Here is an 18,362-nt window from a genome sequence, read left to right on the forward strand (position 1 = left end):
AGAAAGGATGAATGACATTATAACTGAGCTCATCAGCACAGTCAATGGAAACACCATGATATACAGTATGAGTCAATATGCTTAGATTAACTGACTGGGACCATGAAGCTGATCACAAATTACCACCATAAACTCCACAGACACAACATTTGTATATATCTTCTAACTCTGACAATCAGGACATCCTGGGGTTATTTAGGGATTCACTTTTTGATAAACACATTTTGCCACAGTCAGTGGCCCAAATGTCTTCTTGTTGTGAGGAAGATTTTGCTGCTCGCAGTTGTCCTTTCTTTGTCTTGAAATAAATAAATCGTATTCTTATTTGAAGGGGACTAAATTCTGATCTGTTTCTCCTAAACCCTCCTTATAGGAGAAATAAGGAGAAAGAGACCAGATACATCCAAGACAAATGTTCCTTCTGCTGTGCTCACTGGCTTCTCTTGGTTTTCTTTAGACTTGAATTTCATCCCTGAGACAAATTTCTGATATTGTGTATGTGTGCGCCAACCAAGTTTTTTTGATGTTATCTCAAGAATCTCATTGTTTGAGACAAATAAAGATTAGTGAAGGGAGAGCATTTTAAATAAGGATCAGGCTGAGACAAGAAGAAGGCGATTTCTCAGGAGCTGAATGTAAGAAGTGGAGAAATAGTCTAAATCTCATATTGATCTTAAATTGAGTTAAAGTCCAGACAATGAAGAGAATTTGATTTAGATTTTTCCTTTCATCTGAGTAAAGTGGTGATTTTTATGTGCATATGTTTGGGGTTAATGGGACATTAATGATAACAGACCAAAATCAAAATGTAGGTGGATTTATAATAATATTGTGATTCATTCACACACTGACTTACGTTATTAGCTTTCAGTCTAATTTCTTACAAATTACAAATGCAATATGAGTTTAGTAATTACCTGAGATAGTTTAGGTAAAACAAAAAAGGAATATAATCTTCAAAACTTTGCTTTCTCTCCCTGAGGAGCCCCACACACAATGCAGTACCGTCACCATGGAGACCAGATTTCTAGAGATACATGTTAAACATTTACAATACTCAAACTCACTGCACGGTAGTAATGTTACTGGTTTAAATGGCTTCTATGAGAACACAGAGAAAGAGGTTCACTCCTGTGGTCAACATTCACATACAAACACACGCTGATGAAAAAGGGCCCCATACCATGACTGCTCTCCTTTGAGGCCCAAGACAACACACACACACACACACACACACACACACACACACACACACACACACACACACACACACACACACACACACACACACACACACACACACAGAGTGACCCAGATATTTCAGGCTGGACATGACTGCTGCTAAGCATGCACATATTGAGTGGCTACGCTTCAGATAACCCGCTCAGAAAGTCAAGCGACACCAAACAAAGAAGAATGAAGTGGGAGTGACCACATCCAGTCACCATGGCAACAAGATCAGCAGCTTGTTTTGTGAGGACTGTTTGCGTTGGGCTGGCAGTGAGTGTGAGTGTGCAGGGTGTTTTTAGTTGTTCACTTTTTTCATATGCTCTAATGTCATTTCACACATATCTATTTCAATGACATGCATACAAATATGTTTTTCCCTTCATCAGAATATTGCAGAAAACCTACTACGTTATCACATTTGACAGACTTGGCTGCAAAGGCCTTGATCCAACCACAACTGAGCCTTGACCACATGTCAGTCCTGTTGACATCTCCGACTTCCGCATCTGCTACTGCTTTACTCCTCCATCCTCTCCTCCCTTCCACATATCATCCTTCTCTCTTCCTACTTCATCCTCTCCTCCCTTCATGTCACAGCCAGCACAGGATGTGGAATAGAGGGGGGGGGGGTCAGAGAGGTCCAGATTGTGTTATAGAGATGGTACACATTAGTGTGTTAGTGTCCAGCCATCATGTGGTCTGGCAAAGATCAGAAGACAAGAAATGCCCCAATCCTCCAAACTCTCTCATCAACAAGTCACTTCGGTCAACAGAACTGCTGCTCACTGGATGTTTGAGTAAAACCCAGAGACAGCTGTATATGAAAATACCAGAAGACTTCAGAAATTCTGAAACCAGCCTGTCTGACAACTACAATGATGCCACTGTCAACGTCGTTGTGAGATCACTTCTTTTCCCCCATTTTGAGGGCCCGGTTACACATAAACAAATGTTTCAAGGGCGAACCTTCACCTCCTGTTTACTTCCAATCTGTGTGAGGAGGCCGATAAAACTTTGTCTTCCTGTGGCGAGGCAAATCACAACATGGCTTTGCTTGGAATTCAGGTTTTGTAAACCTTGACCCACGATATATATCCTGTCGGAACTACTCACTACTACTACTACTTTACAATCAGCTCTTAATATTAGATTTGCATCTGAACTTTTTAATTGTTATATTTCCAAAGTGCATGATCGTCTCTCTGCAGACTGAATAAGCGAATGCTAGTTAGTCTCCAGAGGAGACAGACTGGGGGTGGATGATTTCAACTCTTTTACATGATAATCAGAGGCTAGATGACACATGCACACACCTACTCACACACGTTAACAAATGTAATCCTGAGGCCAGCAGCACAGACCAGACACCGGCAGCCAGACATATTCTTTCAGAACAGAAAAACTCCTTGTCTTCTTCGTCTGGATTCAGACATGCGTTCACAGGCCCAGTTTATTTACTCACCACAAACTTGTCAAGCCCCGTGTTTCCTGCGTTAGCGACAAAGATGCCTGAGTTGTGAGAAAACGTGAGTCTCTCCGGCCTGCGATGGAAAGTCGCCCTCTCTGCCTCTCCACAGTCCATGTAGAGACGCACCTCATCGTGCTCCACCACCACCTGACGGACAAATACACACTTTAAAAATATCCTTTTTTTCCCTGTATCACTTAGAAATTTACTTACAACTCCAGGGTTTCCAGTTGACAGGAGGCCTTTGTTTGTGTTAATTGAACAACTAGGAAGATATTATCTTTTCTAGAGCGAAATTGTCTTTTTATCCATTCCCTCACAGGAAGGTTGGGGTCAGCTGACATTTTATTTTAAAAAGCTGCCAATTAATACAACACATTTTACATGCTTTATGGACAATGTTTAAAAAGATAAGAGTGTGATGACCAAGCTTTATCCCTACATTTATACTATTTTAAAAAAAAAAATCCCCCAAAGTGTTTAAATAAACAAGGTGAATAAAGCGAGCGTTAGAAGAACAAGTTACAGCTTAACATTTTTTTTTGCAAACATACAATCAAAGATTTTGGCAATCGCAGAAACAAACTATGCAAATTAATCACAATGAAAGACAAGAAATACAATAATTTTACATTGCCTGGCTCCTCAGTACATCTCAGAGCTCCGCTGCTCCCTCTCCATCCCCAGATCTCTTAGATCCTCAGACCAACTGCTCCTGGCTGTCCCTCGCTCAGGGCTAAGGGGTAAGGGGGATTGTGCTTTCACTGTAGCCACCCCAAAGATCTCAAACAGTTTAACTCTTTCTATTAAGTGTTCCCACTCTGCTGAGTCTTTTAAGGCTGGACTGAAGACCCACATGTTCTCTCTTTTGACTGCCCTTGACTATGTCTTTTACTTATTTGTTTTAGACTTGTTAGCCGATTATGCCAAAGGGTTTGATTTGTGGACTCATCTTAAGATTATTAGGTGGCTCTTACTATTCTTTGATGTTGTTTTTATCTTCTCTTATTCTAGTGTGAAGGTATTGTACAGCACTTTGGTCAACTCTGGTTGTTTTTAAATAATTAGGTTGTTTTTGATTTGATTTGAACGGAAATGGTAACATAAAAGATAAGAAACGTATCACCCAGTTTATCAAAACAATGATGTAAAAGCCATTCTGTAAAAGTGGGTTATGGGAAATACTTTAAAGACAAAAATTCTAGTCTGAGTATTATAGGTAAATTTTATCCTGTCACCCTGAGTCTTCAGCCTTGACTGAAGGCCAGCTAACTGGGATGTATTGATGGATCTCTATCTATGGACTGCTGAACCAGCTTAGTATATAATAATAGCTCAGTGCTAAACCCTCCTGAAAGTCAAGAGATATGAGAGATATGATTTTGCTTTTGTCATTTGGTTAAAAGTCTTGCAGCCTCATTTTGTAATTAATTATTGTCCAGTATCAGTTCAATAAACTGTGCTTCTATAATTCGTCATATTACATTAACTGTTCCAGATGATGCTCACCGTGAACCGCGTCCACTGGTCAGTCATGTCGGGGACACTGAAGGCCGCAGCTTTGTGGCTGTGGGACACCTGCTCTCTCTCAGTGTAGTACAATAAGATGCTCTGGAGGCCCCCACGCACCGGAGTGAGGGCCAAACCCAGCTCCACCACCTGCTGACCGGCGTCTGTGATGGCAAAGAGCATGCCTCCTCTCTGACTGGTCGGTCGCACCTGCAGCCAGCACGAGGTAGAAGACAGCAGAGGTCAGGAAAAAACGTAATGCTTCAGAACAGTGCTTGCATCATATGAAAATTGCAGTTCTACAAATTATTAAAACCAAACACTCATTCTGTATTCATTGTAACCAATAATACTGTTTTCATGAATTTCAAGGAGAAAAATTAGGACCTGAATTTTTGTGCTATATCATCAGAATTCCACCAGGTGGAAGCACAGAGAGGGTCTAGCTAACCATTAGGTGTTTTACATCACAATAAATTCCTGCGACCTGATAATAGCTAAGCACCATTGTTGTGTTTCCAGACCACTGTATTCAAAGCCATGGTGAAGCCTTAGTCACAGCATGAGGTTTAAAAGGTTAGAGAGTTCAAATCTCAATAGCGTTACCGTGACGATGATGGCAAAATCCTTGTAGAATGACCCCGGCACGAAGGTCTTGGTGAGCCGGCCGATGTTGGCTTCGGGCCCAAAGATGTAAGCTGGAAACCCTTCATATCCAGGAGTGAAAGAGACCGAGGGAGGGAGCGGCACGCCAATTAACTCAGTCAGGTCCAGATGACCCCCCGAGCCTCGCTCTGAGAGAGACAGAGAGAGAAGACAACGTGAACGTGTGCAAATGGAAATAAAGAGTGAGCGACAGGTGGGGAGAAGCTGAAGAAGATGTCCCTTTCCGTGTGCTTTGTATCATAGTACTGATGATCTGTGTTCGGTCTCTTTTTAATTTGATCCAGAACTCTGAAGTCTCCTCATCAAAATCACACAATCAAAGTTGGTATCAGGTTAAATGAGCAAGGGATCGCCCTCAAGATCTGTTCTTTCATTTCACTTCCTGTTAGACTACATGACAACTGTTCCTGGTCTCTCTCTTCTCCCCCCCTCTTGAAACCCCTTTCCCTCGTCTTTTACTTGTAAGTTGCTCCGTCATTCACAGCATTACAGAAAGGAAGAAAGGTACATCTGAATAATCCTGACATGACTGGGATTTGGCTCAATTTGATCCGGACTCTGTCTGCGCCTCGTTGTCCTGCCTCGCATGGACTTAATCCTCCGAAAGAGAACTGCACGCAAGCACACAAGTGTGGCCAATTAGAGTGTTGAGCCTGTACGTGATGAGATGGTTTCACATTCCCTTGATTCCTTCCACTATGGAGCCCGTCTCCTGTAGCGACAAACTCTCATCTCCGCATTCCAACCAGGCTCACCCCTGATACCTACGTATATATCTGCTATACACACACACACACACACCACACACACACACACACACACACACACACACACACACACACACACACACACACACACCGAAATGCATTTTCTTACACGTCAAACACACATCTCACCCACATGAACACACAAGAACTCCAGACCAGACAGCCCAACATTTGGGGGTTTCTAATTCATCAGCCTGACCAACTGGAAACAGTTGATTAGAGGGTTTAGTGTGTGTGTGTGTGTGTGTGTGTGTGTGTGTGTGTGTGTGTGTGTGTGTGTGTGTGTGTGTGTAACACACGTAATGACCTCCTTCGATCCTTCCTTTCTTCCAGGATGTTTTTTTCTTTAGGGGTCTAAGTTGGTGTGTGGCTGACATCTGGAGAGTGGTCCTCTTTACATTTATGCATTTAATGTTGCAAACACAGGTGTTGTGCTTGTGGCAGGCACTCAAGAAACACAGACACACACACAAACTCCTTTTACACAGCCTGCTCATGCTGGGAGTATCGCACCTTTGTTCCACCTTTACCCAGCAGCAGAGGTACTCATGTTTCTGTTATGATTCTGTCAGGCTCTAAACTCTTTGATAAAGAGTTTTTGATATTTGTTGGACTGTTCTAATTGTGGACTCTTTTGGTTATTTAACTTTTACCTGTATTTCCTTGTTTCAGATTTGTTTTCATTCATGTTTCATTCTGTGTTTCATTCTGTGTTTAGATTTGTGTTTCATTCTGTATTTCCTATTTTATTTTAAATTCGGATCTCCCTCATTTCTGTTCCATTTACTTCCTGCCTTTGTGTGTTTCCCTCCAGATTTGCTGCCTTGATGTGTTTCACCTGTTTGTCCTGTGCCACCTGCCTCTAGTTTGTCATCAGTTCAGTTTGTATTCAAGTCCTCAGTTCTGTCTTTGTCGAGTCGTCTGTTTAGTCATGAGCTTAGTCGCTGTCAGTTTTGTCTCCAGTGTCCCCTGCCTTGTTTTCTTGTCATGCACAGTTTGAGTTTTGCCTGCTTCTTTCTGGGCCTGCTCCTTGTTTTGTGCTATTTGGAATAAATTCAGTTTTTTAAAATTGGATCTTCCTCCTGCCTCGCTCCTACGATGTGGGTCCACCTGCTGTCTTCACAAACCCTGACAAAACCAGACTGTTGACTGTGTAAAAGGGAGAGTCAGCATTATGGGACAGTGAAACACTGTGTGTGATGTGAAACAGGTTCTGAAACACTGATGACATCTAAAATAAAACACACTGCGGAGGCTTTATGCCGGCTTGTTTACTTTAATGAAAGGCTACATAATGTGGGGTCTTCTTGGTGGTAATATGGCGGGATCTCTATATAAAAGGGGCTAGACACACACACATCAGAACTGTGTTAGCAATGCCTTGCCTGCAGACAAATCCCTCTCCACTGAACATCATGTGATAGGGATTAAATCGCTGATTCTTCAGAATAATTCATGCTGACATCAGATGAGATTTTAAACACATATCTCACACAATGCATGTTCAAGGCCTTCTCCCCTGATAAAACACGGCCATGACCGGATCTAAATCCTCTCCGTATAACTCGTCCATTCATACATTCATGGTCAGACAGATAAGTTACTCCGGTGTCGTCAGGTCAGTCAAACAGTAAATAACATCATTCTTTCAGTTTCATTCATAGTTTTCAAACCAGTCGTCTTCATTTTGTGTCATTTTTTTCCCATTCTGACTCCCTGAACCTAATCCTCGTCATGCTCATGGCCACGTGGATGCCTGATCAACTTGTGGAGACTTATGAACCCAAGTTGAACAACCCCCTCGACGGTGCCATATATAACCTTTTAAATCCACTCGACCCTGACGTGCCACACAAAAGCTTCCTGTTCCTTTGTTGTCTAGAAATCTCAGCTTCTAACACAGGCAGATACTTCTGAGTCACAAACCAACGCACCACAGAAACAAAAAGCACAGCTTCAGTTCTGCGTCACACACAGGGACATTATTTTGTATTAAGGTTCGATAGTGTAGTTAAGCCTAAGTTCTCTCACACAGTTTTACTGTAATCACATGTTAACACAAATTATACCAGCTTGACTCTATTTTCTTTACTGATATTCACTAGCAGCAATTGCTCTGTGTTTTCAGTTTACATACCGAGTTAATTGTCAAAGCTGCACTTATTCATATTTTCATGTTAACAATAGTTAAACCTTGTGTTCTTTATAAAGCGTTACTCAATATAGTGACTTACCCACAGGGAATGACGGTATCACTTCCTCATTCAGCTCCACAACTTTAGCATCTTTCAGCTGGTTTTACATTGTGTAGTTTCTTCTGGATGAGCAACTGTTTGCTAACAGGTTCCCCATATTAAAAAAACATGTCAATGTTATGTTTACAACTTGTTTCTGCCGCCCCCAAGTGGCCAAACAGAACAACAACGCAATGGAGGCTTAAGGGTATATTCTTTCCAATATTAGAGAATGGTCTAATAAATGAACAACATAGAAAAGGGAAGAAAAAACATTTCTAATACAAAAATTTAATAAATTTAACATTAATCACATTAATCTCTGCTATTTATTAGGGAATACTGGATAGAAAAGATAGTTATATTATTATAATATATATAGATAGATCATTCGTTGGCAGCCTGTGATAAGGGAATGACACTGACAATGCTTCTCTTTCAAGGTTTGAATTTGCGGGTCAATTTGCTGTTATGCAACCTATAAACCTTTGTATAAACCTTTCTAGTTTTTTAATACTAAATATGAAGCACACCAACCCAGAGTAATTGTGTTTTTATGCTCGTGGACAGATTTTAGGATATACATTTGAAAAGCACCCCAGTAACACTCACCACTCTTCCAGTGTTTCAGTGGTTTGTTTTGGGGCCTGGTTTTGCTGCCTGCACCTGCATTCTCCTCTGGAGAGAACCTCCCAGGTTCTGCAGTGCTAAGGCCAGAGAGGAACTCTCCAGGCCCGGCTGTAGGAGCCAGAACAGACCCCTCTGTCTGAGTGCCACCCTCCACACTTTCCTTCGTCACCCCGTCCTTCACTCCCACTTGGCCTGTTGTCCACGGGGTGTCAGAAAGGCCCGGGGAGGTGATGGATGGAGAGGTGGTAGAGGGAGGAATGGAGGGAGGAGAGGATTCTGAGCTGGTTTTGGGGTTTGCCCAGATGAAACTCCACCATTGGGCTCGTGCAGGAGAGCAGGGGAGGAAGAGGAGAGCAAGAGAGAGACAAAGGGCTCCCATCCTCTTTCTGTGTCACACACACACACACACACACACACACACACACACACACACACACACACTGATGCACGCTGATCCTGTCCACTGTGGTCACAGAACACTACACATGTGCAGGACAGGTGCTGTGAGAGGAGTCACATGCAGAGTCCTACAGAATGTGTAAAAGCAAATCTCAGCACTTCAGGAGATCCAGCGTCACAAGACATATACTCAAGTAGTGTCTTTCTGTCCTCTCTGCAGCTTCTTCACATTTCTCTTCTCTTCTTCTCCCCTCTCGTTAGAAGTCCTCGCTCTCTCCGTCCGTCTCTGTCTCTTGCTCTGTTTCTAACTCCCTGACATCTCTCTCTTTTTTGCGCCCCCTCTCCCCCCCTGTGTAATTACTCACTCCCCCTCCTCTGGCACTCCACCACACAGCCGACTTGGTTTTCTCTGCCCTCTTCCCCTCAGACAGGCAGATTAGAGAGTTAGTTAGTTCACTACTCCTCCCCTCCTCCTCCTCCTCCTCCTCAGCCTCTTTCCTCTCTCTCTCTCTCTCTCTTTTCTGTGTGGGATCCCTGGATCAAGCTTGTGGTTTCTCGCCGCACCATATGAGCAGCCTGTCAAACTCTCCGATGCATCCGGACGCACTGATTTATTGCAAGGAGCATCATTCACTATGCTGCTTCCTCTGTGTCCCTTTCTCCTGATGCTCCACAGTGTTAAGACACCACTTAGTACAACAGAGAAGAGACATGGGGGCAAAGCAGTCCCCCTGGTCTCTTACAGAACATGAAATGTTTTTCCACATGTACATAAAAATATGTTTTCAGCTGCTTTACAAATTCAAAATAGTCTGACAAAGAAAGAACATATATAGAAGTGTATATATTTTATTGTCACCGGTGTTGTTTGGTCCAGTTATATTTCGGTTTGGGAAATACTTGAGTCTTAATAGATGAGAGCTTCTTGTTATTCAGAGAACAGAGCAGATATTTTTACCTCGTGAAATCTCTTGTTCGGAGCAGAATTTATTTTCCTGTGTGAAAACAATACACTTCTGTCGTAATTGAACCAAAGGGAGAAATTATAATTGGTTAAAATAAATTTGCTGCCCTTCATCCAAATTAATTTCTCAATTATCTCAGATTTATTTATAAGTAGGATCAGAAGAAGACTGTTTTACAGACTATAGTAGCATTCTAGTTTTCTGATTTGAATTTGGTTATCAGTTTCATCTCGGTACCTAAATATTAGATTTGAACTTAATTTGTTTCCCTAGTTTTAATTTTACTGTTCATTAATTTGTAATGCCACTCTTAACGCCCGATAAGGCATCATGTTGGTGTTAGAACTTTGAATTAGAGATGATTTAAAAATGACCAACGCTTAAATGGAAACATGTCTCTGTGTTGCAGCTCAGTGATCAGGGGCAGAGGGAGCGAGGCCCCATGTCGATGATGACAAAGGGAAGTCTGTCCTTTTTGTATTGTGCTTCTCTAAATGTTTGGAGAGGTCCATGATGAGCTGGAGCTGCTGTGTTGCTGGGGATGGTGCAGTGGGTGGAGGGTGGAGTTGTTTGTTCAGGCTGATACTTTAATGTTAGCGGTGCGGTCACACTGATGTATGTTTTGGGGAACTTTGTTTTTGCAGTTTCATCAGTCTTAAAGTTTCAAACCAAAAAAAAGCAGCCATTTTGACTTGTAATAGCAGGAAAAGCACAGGTTTTAACTGATCAGATGAATGATGTTCTGGTGTCCTAGTGGGACATGTCAGTGTGCCAGTGAGTCAGCGAGCACAATACAAGTAGCTGAATGGAACTCTCCATTATTCATTTGAATATTTATATCTGTGTTCCACCAGCTGTGATATGTTAAAATCGTATGAATCCGCAATGGGAGTAAAACAAGATACATGTAAATATGAAAATATGTTAAAAAAATTATATTTTACGAACCTCTCCCCCTTTCCAAGTACGCGCCAAATAAATGTATTTTCGAAAGGCTGACTCCAGATAGGTCGAGCGTGTATGCTGGCCAGACCTCATTCAATAACCTGGATTTATTGATTTTATAAATATAATCTTAGAATCTGAATACATGACCACTGCTAATTCATCTGAAATCAAAACATCTATTTCAGACACGCTCATAACCATGATTAATTCAGTTTTCATTCATACGGTGCACTCACACTTCTTATCCATATTTCTACTCTGCATTTCTTTCCCCTGAATAGCTCGACTGGAGAAAGGTTGTTGGTTGTAGTTGCTGTTTGTTACTATTTTTTTCATCATATTCTGGTCCCATGCTGCTCAGAACGCATGGACATACACTTGTGGGAAAATAAGGGTGGTGGGGCTCTCTAATGGAGCAGATGATGGGCTTAAGATTTAAAGAGGGGGTGAGAGAGAGAACCCCCCCCCAGGGGAAGGAGCTTGATTAGTCATGGATTAGCCAAGGATGGGGGTGTGGTGAGGAGGGGATAGAGAAGGTCAGGAAGATACACATGGGGGGGGGACAGCCCTGATGCTTCACCACAGGGAGACCTGGCATGTCATACCAACACGCACGCACACACACACACACACATACACACAGCTGTTTCTGACTTTAACGGTTAGCAATTATACAAGACATCATTACAGCAGGATATGCATTGAAAGTAGTGTCAACTAACATTATACAAAAATGCTGCCTCCTGGTCTAAATGTGTTGAGTTGATCATGACAGTGACAGTGAACCTAAACAGGTTGAGGGCCATAAAACCAAGACAATGAGCTGAAAGACCATAAAGAGCACCGGAAAACTATAGTAGACTTAGTTATTTATTCTTTGTGGGTCCGACACTACAAGAGACACCTTTGACATTATACACAGGGCCTGTGCAAACCAGGTATTAACACAATTTCTGTTTGCAAAGACCCATTTATGTTATTTTTAGTGTGTGTGTGTGTGTGTGTGTGTGTGTGTGTGTGTGTGTGTGTGTGTGTGTGTGTGTGTGTGTGTGTGTGTGTGTGTGTGTGTGTGTGTGTGTGTGTGACAAAGAGAGAGAATTTAATGTGCACAACTCGACAATTGAACAGGATTTTCCATGTAGAATAGTAAAGTCAATTGTTTTCTTGATTGAAAATCAATCTATGGCAGTCAATATGGATATTATGGCGGGCACGTTTAACCCTGTCATGAGTGTGTGGTTTTTGTGTGTTAAGGCGACGGGGTGTGTGTGGCGGTGGCCGAGTATCCCGGAAACACTCAGGGGACCCCTTCCTGTCTGGCTCAGAACCTTTAACCTTTTGTGTCGAGCGTCCACGGTAAGTTGGCACTAACATCTTCTTTAGATTTTTTTAGACCTGTTTATGCTTTTAATATGTTGCACAATATAAAGTTCTCCAAGCCTACTCGGCCACCTAAAGTCAGAATCTCTATATATCCATTACAAGTATTTTTGGAGAACTTTATCTAGATAAATCTTCCTGACCTGCAGGTGGCGTTGTCCAACCTCAAGGTTCACTACTCCTCATCATTTTGCCTCAGTCACATATGTTACATATGAGTGCACTCTATTAGCCTCCTAAAACAAATAACGTAACGTTTTGCTTTAAAGATCCTTGTTAAGTTTGAAAAGATACACAATCCTCAGTCAGTACAGCAATAGTAAGGTAGATATGAACCTTTTTACACATTAACCATAAGACTTGTAACAAATGTAAACAAGATTTTTCTGAGATTACTTTTTTTAATCATGCAAAACACATTTAGGAGAAAGATTTTCATCTCATAGTTTTGCAACATAATCCATGTTGGAGCAACTTCAGGAACCTTACGGATATTAAACTGTTGTTTCTAAGCAGTCCTGGCAACACCAGCCAGTCAGAGACAGAACAATAACGATAGGTCATTAAGCTGTCACCTATAAACTAGGACAAGTGGTCATCATATTTGAGGATAAATTAAATGAAAGGATGTAAGGGATCATTGCCACGGCCCTTTCACCAGGCATTTGTTGTCACATAAAAACAAAGCAGCCACTCTCATGTGCAGTGATTGGTGAAAAGCTGCGACATTCTTATGAGTATTTTCAGACCCCCTTTTTTTCTGTTGGGGGTGACCCCGTTCAGGGCCTCTGGATTCCAGGAAGAATAACCCTTTCACCCTTCACCTCTCTCTCTCACTTCCCGCTCTACCTAGCAACCGCCCCCCAACAATAAACTCTAATTGGTTTACTGTCACAGCCGATCTCATGGGGATGCCATGGATTTACTGCAGAAATGAACGGTTAAGTGGCTGCAGGAGACTGAGGAGAAATCATGAGATCGTGAGACTTTGAACACTTTTGACACATAATTTCATAAGGACACAGCTACTAGAAATACTTGTATAACTCTGAACAAGAGCCAATCATCTGCTTGATGTTTTAGGGACTAATATATGTTGCATATAAAAACTGAAAAAGGTCCTATTTAGCTCAGATGGTAAATAAGTATTTTCATTGAATGATATATATTTATGCACAGTAAACTTAAAAAGCCCTACAAGCAGAAATAGTGTTTATTGTATAATTGCCTATTACCAATAACAATATCTACATAAAAGTACCTGTTGGCGCAATGGTGGCCCCCACCTAGTGGTCATAAACAGTAATACGTGTGAGAGTTGATCAAACCACACCATTGTATTTCCTACTCGTGTTGGCTGTTTTATTTTATTCCCTGATCTTATTTAACTTAGTCTTCAAATGTTGAATCCTGTTTCAAGTATCTAAAGCACTTTGAAACTGAGTTTTTGAGAAGTGCTGTATAAATGAAGTTCATTATGATTATCATCATTAGTATTATAATTATTTACATGACAGAAATTGTCCAATCAAAATAAGACACATATACATTATAAAGTCAGTATGTAGGTCCATGAAGTGAATATGCCAGTTTACATACCATCAGTTACGCTTAGTTATTATTTCTGTGATTAGTGGGAAATACCTAACTAGTTTGAGGCTAATCCTATTTACTCTACAATTAATACTGGCTAAGAAAGTTTTCCATGAAAATAGTTACACAAAACCCATGTTTTGTTAATACAGTTACATTATATCCACACAATACATGATGGATATGAAGAGATGCTAATAGTACTGTAGTGATACGTGGCCCCAAAAAGAGGCTTGGCAGCAACTGTCCATGACCTCAGGAAACACCACACCTAAATAAAAACATTTCACTGGTTTAAAATAGTCCTGCAGGGAAAAACAAATATAACGATGAATAAAATAACACAGAAAATATTTCTTTAACAACAGACTTCACCGTCCAATTCTAAGATGATGGTCAGAGTCCCTGTTTCTGTGTGTTCGTAAGTCCAACGTGGGTGTAGTTAGTTTTGTGTGTGAGTGTACAGGATGGTCCGCTCTGCCAATTAGAGCGAAAGAGGGTTTGGCTCACTGGTCAGTGTTTTTGTGCCAGAACAACAAAGTGCTCATTTACAGGGCACAACAAGTTGTTAACAATCTATTTTTAAATAAAATAATCCTTCACAAACTAATGCTCTAAATGACAAACTGACCCATTCAGCTCAAAAGATGAACTGCAGCGTTCAAGTTTAATTTAAACTGGTTATGTCAAACAAGCCCAAAGTCATCTGTGGAATTCAAAGTGGCTTTTTGTGTTGTGTTTCATTTGTGTGTGACATATAGTTTACTCTAGTGCCAGTATATGTTTGATTGACACATGCTCTGAACCAACCATAAGCCAGAGGTCCAGGTGGGCAGGCTGCTAAGGTCAACAGTGAGGACCTGTTCTCAGGTAACAGCAAACCACACAAACACATTTTCAGATGCTCTCACACACATGCACGTTGTAGCCAGTAGCCGAGCAGTCAATGAAGCCTGTGTTGCTTAGCTGTTTCTCTCATGCACCTCCCCCCTGCTAACCTTCCCTTCCTCCCTCTTCCTCTCCTCCTACAATATGTTTTCATTTCATGTTTCAAGGCCATGTTCAGGAAACGTTTGGACTGCATTTATATGGTCTTGTTGGAAAGGCCGGTGAAAGAAAGAAAGAAAGAAAGAAAGAAAGAAAGAAAGAAAGAAAGAAAGAAAGGCTGTTAAGCTACTAGGAATCAAGTGGAGGAGTGAGTCATCATCATTCAGCCAATAGAGTCACTGATATGCATCAATAACATGATAAATTAAGCACGTACACTGGTCAAATACAGAACAGAACTTTAGGGAAGAACTGTGACCTATAACTGATGCTAAACTGTGTAAATCATAGACTAAAGTTGTTTTTCAACTTCAGCTTGTTTTTCCTGAATCATAAATACTTAATGTAAAGTTCATGAGAAGTGAGAAAATATCATCGATTGCTGCATGAAAGTATGTCTTAATATACTTTACATCATTTTTATCTATGACACAAATTGTGAATCCAACTTGTAATTTACTTTCACGTCACTGAGGGGCAGCAACACTTTCCGGCTGAGGCCCTGAACACGGTTGAGGTTCAGTGGTGATTGTGTGAGCGGGACAGGATCCCTGTGTCTGATCGAATCTCTTTTGTCTCCAGAGACGGCAGGTGGGACACAAAGAATGCCCGGAATGTTAGAGATGATGTCCCACGTGCACGCGCCGAGACATAAGGTGCACAATGACATGCACTTGCACTCTTTGAACCTCTGGCTCCAACCTCCAACCTCAGTGATGACAAATGGACTAGCTGCAGGCAAGAGGATGTGAGTGTGAGTGTGAGTGTGAGTGTGTGTGTGTGTGTGAGTGTGAGTGTGAGTGTGTGTGTGTGTTGCCATCACTTCTCTACATTCTAAGTAAAATAAAGTTTTAAAGTTCTTTGCAGACTCAACTGGTTCAATAGAATTCCATTAAATGGTCGTTTAGGCATTTGATTCAAATTAATATGGAAATGGTTGGAAAAACTAAAACATTGAAATAAAAAGGTTCACGTGACTTTGAGAACCATTTAAGAACCATTATATTAGTAGTAGTTGTAGTAGTAGTAATTCTAGGCAGCAATTTATATAGGACACCTATGCCCATACTTTGCATGGGGAAATAGGGGTCAAATGGGAACGTTAAGGGAGGGATAGAAGAAGGGGTCTCTTGAGAACAGCCAAGAAAAAAATAGAGAAAAGAAAACAGGATAAAGATAGGGAGTCAGATATGTTATCAGAGGGAGAGTTTGGCCCGAGGCTAGGATTAACCCAAACAACTGACCCGCCTACACATCTAAACACACGGGAGAAACTTAAAGTACCTGACTTCTCTCCAGACAGGGTGTTCTATTGTTTCGGTGACGTTCATCATCTGAGAATGTGTGTGTGTCCTTATGAGTCAGAGATCCCTCTCGGAGCCAATAGAGCGTGTAAAAGTATATAATCTAGATTGCATCGCGCTGAATGACAAATCATGTTGGGTAACATGGCAACACACAACTGATTCAAAGCAACAAGTCATGGGTTTACTGATGGCAGATTACAATAAACCCCTGTATGTGTGGATATGAGATGGAGGGAGCACATGGATAGATAGACTTTCATTGTCCAAGAATGGAGGTATAACTTCATTTGCTTGTAGCACACGTCATAGCAGCGGCTGAGCACCGGAGCAGGCTGTCTTATTCAAATGAATCTGACAGGTGGGAGAGAGGAAAGTCACACTAACAACTCCCCCGTTCATCTAAACTCTTAAATCCATTTAAAACCTGTGTGCTTTTGACGAAAGCCAACATCAAGATAGTTCTGGATAATGACCGAGGTGGGCATCCAGCCAATTGCCTTTGAGGAGTCATGGGGCCAGCCTAACACAGCCTAAGACAGAAACACACTTGACTCACCAGAAACAGGCATGTGGTCGAAGGTAAATTTAGTTTATCTAACTTTGACTATCTTAAAAAAGATTAGCTCCATTTTAAGTGGTCTAAATTTGACTGCATGGACAAACTGTGGTTTGACTAAACAACCGAGAGTTTGAAAGGCCTCGTGTTGTCAACTGTCGAATCCACTAATGTGTCATTTAGTGTCCCAGCAAGCACAAGGTTTTGTCCTGTATGTGACCTCTGACCTCTCTCCAGAGGGGGATTTTCCACAGGCTTCATGCAGTGCATATAGATTTTTGAATTAAATTCATAAATTCTTGTGCAAGATGCAATAATAACAAAAAATCATATTAATATTGCTGTGGAGGTCATCGTGGACCTGCAGCAGAGGAGCGGACTGAAGCATCTGCTGCTGGAGAAGAAGCTCTGACACAAATCGTGGAGAGAAAGGAGGCTCAGCTCTGCGCCGAACTCTCCACCACTACAGAGACAGCGTGGACCAGCGGCCAAAACAAACTGGAGGAAACGTTGGACATGTCCCCATCGGTGCGTTACAGGAGGACCTGGCTCGAGAGCGTCAGGAGTACGATCACCTTCTGCTGACCTGCATCGACAGGCTCAACGGTTTGGGCGTTCCTCGGCACGACTTCACCTTCAGAACCGCAGAGCAGATCTAAATGAACCGACCCCTAAACACTGACATGAAGTCGTCCAGGTGTCAGGTTTACACTTTGCAGCTCCCCCTGGTGGCTTCAACCTGAAACACTTGACTTCTCATTCAATAAACACTAAGTGACGAGATATTAAAGACGACTTTCACGATTAATTTACGAATTTGAAGATTATAGCTTAGGATGCCGCCGCCTCCGCATCACTGATCCAGAACCAAGACGCTGAGTCAGAGCTCGGGCTGAAGCTAACTTATAAAGTTAACCAGTAGCTAGTGAGTTTAGCATTTAGCAGCTAAAGAGCCAGATACTGCATATAATACTGGATATAAAACTGAACTTAAATTTGCTCGGTAACTTAAAGCCAAGTTTAAAATTCAAAAAGGTTATGCTGTTCTATTAATGCTGGACCTGCAAACAGGCACATACATTTATTTGATAATAACATAGCATATAGCAAGTTAGTTAGGGTGTAACATTTATGCCCTCAAGTGGCCAATAAAAGTGGAACCATTGCTTTGAACTGTGACAAAATACTCACTTGAATGTGGCCAAAAATGACAATTAAAGGACAATTTCAAGCTCTTCGAACAGACGAACAAAGGAAGAGGCCTAATTAGGTCAAACCCAGTTATGTTGGTTAAACAGCAATATCTGTCTTAAGTTCTCTTACATTGGCCAACAAAAAAACCCTCAGTTTTGACTTGAGTGTTTTGAATTGAGCAACAGTGTTTTGGATTCCGACAGTGCACAGTCAATCTAAAGCTTTTCTGCAGCCTCCTGCTGCCGCTGGAAACATGTGGGGGCCCTCACATAAAAGCAAAACAAACATAAAACACTTGGTTTTCTGGTGGTTTTTCAGTATTTGAGACACTTAACTAAGTCATTTTCACCTGTTATTAGCATTATAAAACTATTATACTACATTATTGCCGCTCTAGGGTAAAGGTATATCCCATCAAAGTCAGCTAGATTGTGTTAATATATTAAATATATTGATTGGTTTAATGGTT

The 18,362-nt window shown here is 41.5% G+C and overlaps 1 protein-coding gene across 4 annotated transcripts in view; it reads right to left on the reverse strand.

The window, feature by feature from the left end:
• Positions 1 to 18,362, reverse strand: part of col15a1b (collagen, type XV, alpha 1b) — a 54,743-nt gene that overhangs the window by 26,563 nt on the left and 9,818 nt on the right. For 2 of the 4 annotated variants that reach the window (XM_035170840.2, XM_035170839.2), the window contains exons 1-4: positions 8,487 to 9,217; positions 4,814 to 5,001; positions 4,208 to 4,417; positions 2,693 to 2,845 (exon numbers count right to left, since the gene is read on the reverse strand). In XM_035170840.2, coding sequence (XP_035026731.2) covers positions 2,693 to 2,845; positions 4,208 to 4,417; positions 4,814 to 5,001; positions 8,487 to 8,883 — 948 coding nt within the window. In that variant the 5' untranslated portion in view covers positions 8,884 to 9,217. Of the gene's footprint in view, positions 1 to 2,692; positions 2,846 to 4,207; positions 4,418 to 4,813; positions 5,002 to 8,486; positions 9,218 to 18,362 lie in introns of those variants that run through there. The other 2 variants (XM_035170841.2, XM_035170842.2) reach the window with 2 other exon arrangements.

Source organism: Hippoglossus stenolepis, chromosome 11 (assembly GCF_022539355.2).
Source record: "Hippoglossus stenolepis isolate QCI-W04-F060 chromosome 11, HSTE1.2, whole genome shotgun sequence".
NCBI classification, from domain to species: Eukaryota; Metazoa; Chordata; class Actinopteri; order Pleuronectiformes; family Pleuronectidae; genus Hippoglossus; species Hippoglossus stenolepis.